This window comes from Cololabis saira, chromosome 13 (assembly GCF_033807715.1).
Source record: "Cololabis saira isolate AMF1-May2022 chromosome 13, fColSai1.1, whole genome shotgun sequence".
Taxonomy (NCBI): domain Eukaryota; kingdom Metazoa; phylum Chordata; class Actinopteri; order Beloniformes; family Belonidae; genus Cololabis; species Cololabis saira.
The window spans coordinates 22,821,237-22,828,928 of NC_084599.1; the positions used below are offsets into that span (position 1 = coordinate 22,821,237).

General features: G+C 38.0%; 1 protein-coding gene across 1 annotated transcript in view; it reads right to left on the reverse strand.

The window, feature by feature from the left end:
- Positions 1–3,402, reverse strand: part of obscna (obscurin, cytoskeletal calmodulin and titin-interacting RhoGEF a) — a 51,733-nt gene extending 48,331 nt beyond the window's left edge. The window contains exons 1-7 of the mRNA XM_061738324.1: positions 3,282–3,402; positions 2,415–2,516; positions 2,058–2,324; positions 1,574–1,735; positions 1,331–1,435; positions 848–1,114; positions 274–543 (exon numbers count right to left, since the gene is read on the reverse strand). Of these exons, the coding sequence (XP_061594308.1) occupies positions 274–543; positions 848–1,114; positions 1,331–1,435; positions 1,574–1,735; positions 2,058–2,324; positions 2,415–2,454 (1,111 nt within the window). The 5' untranslated portion in view covers positions 2,455–2,516; positions 3,282–3,402. The remainder of the gene's footprint in view (positions 1–273; positions 544–847; positions 1,115–1,330; positions 1,436–1,573; positions 1,736–2,057; positions 2,325–2,414; positions 2,517–3,281) is intronic.
- Between the last annotated feature and the right edge of the window lie 4,290 nt (positions 3,403–7,692).

The following is a 7,692-nucleotide window of genomic DNA, read 5'->3' on the forward strand; positions in this document are numbered from 1 at the left end:
GGAGATTAAAAGAAATAATAAGAAAAGGAAAAGTGATTCCATTTGAAGAGGACAATTTAATCAACATTAAACAACCTACATTTTACATAAAGACAGACTAAACCCATATCACAAATGCTGTGTGATGACTGTCATTGTGTTTCCAAATGTCTTTGACATTAAAGTAACAACCTTTTTCATCTAAAATGTTTTCATGTTTAAATATCAAAGGGAAAACTCTGTATTGCCTGTGATTTTAATTCTATAATTGGAGAATAAAAAGGGGAGAATTACCGTTGACAGTAAGCTGAGCAGTGGAACGGCTTTTCCCAGCCACAAACACCACGGGCCCCGACATGGAGCTGTCTGTGGCGGTGAAGCAGAGGCTGTGGACGGTCCCCTCCCTGTCCATGTCCACTGTTGCACAGGGCTCCAGAACTTCACCATTCAAGGTCCACTTCGGTGGCCTCCCTGACTTCATGTTGGTCTCTGCCTGGAATAGTGCTGGCTCTGGTTCCATCACATTCACTGATTTCAGTCCATGTACTATGCTGATAGCCTGCTCTGCACACACCAGAATAATAAACAATAATCAGACTGAGTATAAACAAAACTAGTTTTTACGTTATTGTTTGCAAACGTACAAAACAATTAGCTTCTTCTACTCAAGAGTTTTCTTGCAATCTCACAAGAATAACCCATTATGGAGTTGCACTACAACATTTGTGCTGTGGTTTGTAAACTACATATGATTAATGACAGAATTTCAAAGACTGCAAATATCTCACAACAACTTACAACTTTGTAATGTGACCTTGGGTGAGGAAAGGTGCTAATCAAATAAATTGTATTATCTTTTTATTATTACCTTCCACCAGAAGCTGACATGATGTTTTGTCATCCCCTGCATCACATGTGTAGGTGTCTTCATCTGAGGAGCAGACATCTTCAATGGTCAGCTGCCTGTAGATATCTTGGCTGATTAGTTGGTACTTCTTGCAGGGCAGGAGCTCCTTCCTGCTCTTGTACCACCTGACCTGAGCATTGGCTCGTGACACCTGGCACTCCAACAGACCTCGGTGGTGATACATGGCTATCTTGACCCTCAGAGGTCGGGCTATTTGGACCGGGAGCTCTAATAAAGGGAAAAAAAGATTTAAGACCTGAACAGACTAAAAAGGTGCAAAATATTCATTTAGTCTTCTCTTAGATTTAGTATTTTTTAATGATTGATTCTTAAATTTACAAAGCAGTGTATCTTCCATTAATCCATGAAATATTGCTTCATGTCAGATATGAGGCATTAGATTAAATTAGATTAGATTAGAATACTTTATTGTCTGGTTCTTACCTTTTACAATAAGAGTTGCATAAGACGAAACACGCTCTCCAGTAAATCTGATCTCTCCTGCATGCTCTGGTCTGACTGACTTGAAGAACAAGGTGTGGATTTTACCTGAAATGCAAATAGTATGAAAATTTTTATTCAAACCGAGGTCTGGCTTAAATACGGTACTCAATTGAGGACCAAGTTTAGTCAAAAGAGAAGGGCATACAATAAGCACATCGGCCTCTTAATGGCTGATCTCCTCACCCTGATGCCTGATCTTGATGTTGTCTCCAGTTCGAATCCGGCAGTCGTCACGGTACCATCGACCATCCACATCCGCCTGGTTGACCTCACAGATAAAGTTTACGGGCTGGCGCTCCATTGTATCTATATTCTCCAGCTCCTTCACAATATAGATTTCCCTAGCTGGCAAAAAGTATTCAGACTATGATTGTCAGCTTACTGAAAGTAGTCACACAGTGCTGTGTAATAATTTCTGTCATTGTTGAGTACAGAGTTCCGTTGTTCAAGAATTGTTTGAAGGAGGGGAATAAAAATATTTCACCAAATTACTTTTGGTTATCTTAGAAACATATGTGCTTCTTGAGGATTGTTGGCAGAGACTAAAGCAGGACTTTTTTTGAATGTTTAGACTTTGGTCATGAGAAGATTCCAGCCTGGATTTGACCAAACATACTGATGCAAAGCTTTTGGTCACATAGTAATTCACTGTGTGGTACTAATTTACCTGTGACACTGAGTTGTCCTGAGGTCTGAACGTCGTTGGCATGGAAAGAGAACAAACCAGCATCTCCCAAAGTCACCCGTTTCAGTAGAAGAGAGTGTTTTTTCCCATTCATGTTGATGCGACAGTTGGGCTTGGATTTAACCGGCAGCCCATCCTTCATCCACATGCCTTCGATGTATGCAAGGTTGAGAGTCACCTCAAAGGAACAGCTCTCACACTCAGGTACCTCCACATCCCCCAGGCCTTTCACCACTTGCAGACGGTTCTCTGGCAGACATATAAGTTAGATGTGACGGTGCCTTACTCATTAATAAAAAAGACAAAAAAAACATGCTGAAAGTTGTTACGACTACTTACTTGCAGCTGCAACTATTCCTCCAGATTTATTGTCGCCCATACTCCCTCTTGTCTTTCAGGGAGGCTGGGGAATATTTAGTGTCTACAAATGATGGGCTACTGCTGCAAAGGAAATAAACATATTTGTTGTGAACATAGTTAAATGTCACCTGCTAAACAAATGTCTCTCTAAAAATTTAGAAGTAACCACCAAAGATGCCAACAAGGGCCTATCAAAATGGATAGCATGGTCTCACCCTTACATGTAGTGGATCCCTGTCATAGCATACCAGTGTTGCTCAGCAGTAAAGAGTAATCTTTGTCACCTCGCTCAGCTGAGCTCAACACTACAGATATAGACCCGACTGTGATGCCTCCCCATCAAACTGCGTGCACTGAGCACAGAGACATGGGGCACTTTGAAAAACAAGAAAGAAGCCTGACTGTGAGTCACTGAACTGATTGATATGATATTTGAGATCATGAAATACTCACAATCTTGGCTCCACCCACAATCACTATTGTGTCTACTGTGTCTTATAATTAGGTCATTCTTGCAAACAAACACCTTCATTAACCATTAAGTCCTCTTTTCACAGGGAAGGTACATGGAAATGCATTTCAAAAGATAATTTAAAGTTAAAAAAAAACAATCAAAAACACAATGAAAAAGTAAAGAAAACAACACAAAACAATACCTGCTGGTTTTAGGGTGTAACGATGTTTTAATCTATTAATTATTTTAGAAAAGTCATGTATCTCCCATTAACATGCGCAATATATGATTCAACCTTGATTGATAATACCTTTATTATTCTTCACTAAGGCTCTTTTAAAGTGCAAAGACATCAAAAATAATTATTAGAAACATATCAAGGACTCACATACCTTCAGTTCAGACGGATGTTTTCTTAAAGAATATATCCTTGCATCCCCTCCTGTTGCTGAAGTTACAAAATAAACCATTCACGTGAAAAAAGAGAATAAAACATCCAGCACGGAAACAAAGCTGTTCGAATCTTGCCTTTGCTCTCACAAAGCCTTTAAGATTAACAGCAAACATTTAGCCAAAAAAGATTATGTCCACGTTTTCTCGCTACATCCCAGCGCCCGAGGTTGACAGCCTGAAGTCCTTTCTTTTTTCTTTTTTTGTTCCTTAGTGTGATGGAGCATAGTGCTGAACAGCTGACGTATCTTTCCCCACATACTAACCTCCAAAATAGCAGTACGTCAGTATGAGGTCAAATATAGATTTGGCTTTAAAGTTGTGAAGCAACTTGTGCTCAGCATCAATGGAACCATCAAAAACAATCTGAATATATAACGCAGGCTGTGTTTGATGGTTTTTCAGTGTGTATGAATGAGTTACTAATGCTGTGAGTGGAAGTTTCTTTAAACCACCTTTTTAAGTTTTGCATTGGATTCGAACATGAGAATTAATTAATCCCTGTTTTTACACGATCATAACAAAACCAGAAAACCCCAGGTAAGAAACATCAAAGTCGATGGACTTCCAAAGGGAGTTTCCAACACACTCACAGTCGAAAGGTCATGGAGATTAAGTGATGTGATGCTCCTATTTCACTGGATTATCATTAGTGAGTCGAGACATGAAAATACTCACAAACAGGCACATACAGTATAATATAAGCTGAGAAAACACAAATTGTTTGTCAAACATTAAAATCTTAAAAGTAACAGAAAGACTGGTTAATGGAAACCCACCTTCTATCCTCTGCATTAATTTTATCAGAGCGATTTAAATGAATGTGGCTCCCTCGTTTAGAATGAACAAAGCCAGCAGCAACCAGCATTGTACACATCTCCTTTTGATGGACAGCTCCATGTGTCACAGAGGCCTCCTAAATCCTGTGAAACTCTATCGACATGATAATCTCTGTAGAGTCCCGCTGGTGCTCAAAAAAAAAACAACCTCGTCATCACTTAGAAAACACTGGGCCACAGAAGCAAATCAGCCTCATTTTACTATTGTACATCCACTTATTATTTACAATGCTTTCACCCATTTTCTGTGACAATTCAGAGAGAAAAAAAGTTGAATAATGAATTTGACCATACATTTTATAATAATAATCAGTGCATGCACTATGCTGATAGTCTAATAATAATTTGTGATTATCATTTTGAGACAGGTGGCTATTTGATCATTAAACATGGAAAAAAGCATCAAAATCACATCTCTGGACAATGACCTGATCTTTTCTGTGTATTATATTGGTAGAGCATACTAAAAATAGAGTAATGTTGAAGGAACCAGGGCAATGTGAGGATCTGTTGAGTGAATTTAGAACTCGATGAAACAGCTGACCGGTTTGTCTAAGCCTCTGGATCCACGTTTAGAAATAACCCTCCTCATGTGTGGCATTTCCTCTCATCCAGATTTTCTTCACCTGACCATAGTCATTACAAGGAAATATAAATTGGCATGAAAGTAACATGTTCATGTGCATTTCAGAGCATTGAGTAAGACAAAATAATGCATTCTTTTTTGCAGAAATATCCCTAACACAGTAGACATGAAGACATGTGACAACCAGGCAGCTGTACTTTGTCATATTATGTGAATGATATCATATGACCTTTACTGAAAAAAATGAATCATACAGTGCTGCTACGTCTAACTGCAGAGTATTACACTGTCGCCATAACACTGTTTTCCAGACTAAAAAATATAGAGCATTTATTTTTTTAAGTTAACATCAATGCACCTCTGATACAGGCAATCTTGTATAAGCAAATATTTAATGAGTTGTCAGTTATTTAGTAGCTCAATAAAATCTCGTATAGGAAGTGGGTTTGGCAAAATATAAAGCACTATACAAAGCACTAGGATTAGGTAATGGAGTGCAATATTGTGGTTGGAATTGTGTAAAAAAGCACACAGAATTTGAAGTGGTGACCCCTTGAAAAGAGCTGACACCCTTCCATGCAGACTGCAATCTGACTCTTTCAACTAAAACTGGTAGCAACACTTCGAATCACCCTGAACTACTGTAACTCCTTCACAACAAGTCAAATTCAAGATTCAATATTAGTTGAAGCTAAAAAAGGAAGTGAAGCAAAACATTGTGAATTCATATTAGCTAAGTTTTTTTCTGGGTTTTTTTTCACAGAGGTTATATACTTATCTGCACAATTCTACTGCTATATGCCCTTTTTCCAGATTGTGTGTGAATGCAACAAGGCATACACTTTTGCTATCAGCTGTGATCTAACTGCCCTTCTTATATTGTAAGTCACATCCACCCACATGTGTTACATCTCCTCTCCTCAAACAGCCCAGTCAGGGTATAAAAAAAAAAGGTAAGAGACGTTGTTCGTGAGGAGACTAGTTTACCAAATTATTCCGGTTCTTGTTGTGATGATGGAAATGCTGTCAATTTCAGACTGAAGCAATGTTATGATATTGTGAAAGAATTGTGAAACATCGTGGTATATTTGGCATGGAACACAGCTTTAGATAGTATTTGAAGCATCATGGCAAGACCACCCTCTCCAGGTTAGTTTCCTGTTGTGTTCAGAGGAACCCGGCAGACAACTGTCTCTTGACCGGCAGCACTAAGATTTTACCCCATTGTCACTTGAAGGCCTGCAAACCACATGTACAGTATCTCCATCCACTCACAGACAACATTTAAATTTATTTTAAATATCAACTGAATAACTTTCATACTTAATGTTAAAATGGCATATAGGAATCAAATAACGATAACGATGACATGGGTTCAATGCCATTTTGCCTCAATGTAAAGTTATCTGAGAATAAAAGGGAAACCAGTACACAATTAAACGTATAATTTCTAATTTGATAATGATTAACTTTATAAAATGAAAGCATTCTCTCATGTATAATATTGTTGCCAGTTTATTAGTTACACCCAAATAAGCTTAGAGCAAATTTTCTTCAACATATTATATCTGAATAGTTCTAATGTTTTTGTTTGCACTGTTTCAAGAGGTTCTGAGAATGTAAGTCATAACAAGGTTTCTGGAACTGAACCTGCACAAGGATCATTAACAGTCTGGATGTTATTTGGTCTCTTGATTCAAGTCTGGGGTCATCTTGAGGAGTCATATGTGGAGCTTTTGCACCTGTACTGAATTACACAGCTGGATGTTTCTCTTATTTTGTCAACAACAATAAAAAAATGGGGGGGGGGGAATTATAGATAAATACATTTTAGTTCAGTAACACTATTAACTGCAGCCACTGCACAATTTTCCAGTGACACAAACAAACATCTTCCTACAGAAAACTTAACTGAAAAGAGAGATATGGTCATTCAGTTTTTTTCTAAATACAAACCAGAAGGTGGCAGCAAATCATCACTAAATACAATTCAGACATCTTTCTCAATTGAAATACTTAGATTTGAGGGATACACGGAATAGCTACACACCACATACATCCAATGAAAACAAAGCGACTTGGATCATAAAACAAACAGATATCTGAACGAAGTAATGAATCTACATGAGCAATATAAAGCCTTACTTGCTTGTTTCAAGCAAGTGCCGTGTTGCCCTGTTCCAATCAGCTCCTGAAAAAGAGACAGAAGAGTCAACAGTCCTAGCAGATATACATTAATCGTCTAACTTTTTCTTAAGCACTCATGTTAAATGTTAATGTTAATGTAAAATGATAAAAGTGGTTTCATCCAACTCAGATCTGTGCGTACGTTCCACATGTCTACATATCTTCTTCTGTTCCACAGGTTCTTGTAATGAGCCATCAGATGAAGGGAATACAAATCTATAAAAAGTTGGAACTTTATTTCATATGAATATCTTGGCATTTGCTTATGTTTTACCACCTCTGTTTTTATGCACAGACAGCTTTAGTTCAGCCAGTTCTTGTCTTTCTTGTCCTTTTTTCCTTCTCGTTTCCTATTTCTTTGGAGGCAGTTAGCATTACATAATGGGTTTTACGCACCATTTCAAGAAAAATAATGTCTTGATCATAGTTTTAGTTTTTTCTCCGTTTGTAGCTCATCCATACTTGCACTCATTAAATTAAAATATGACAGCATGAAGAATGACTGAGGTCAAAGAGTAAGGTTAAAAATGATCATGATCGTGACAAAGAACCTTTTGGATGCAGATGAGGGGCAACTCAGTGTCAACCGTTCCAGTATTGCTGAGCACACAACTGTACTTTTTCTAATCTTGTTGCTCAACAACTTTGGCCTCAGATGCACTTGCTGTGCCTTCTCTGCAACTCGAATAGCCTAATATATGTGAAATGCTCATGTCATATATGCAACAAGATGACATGAGC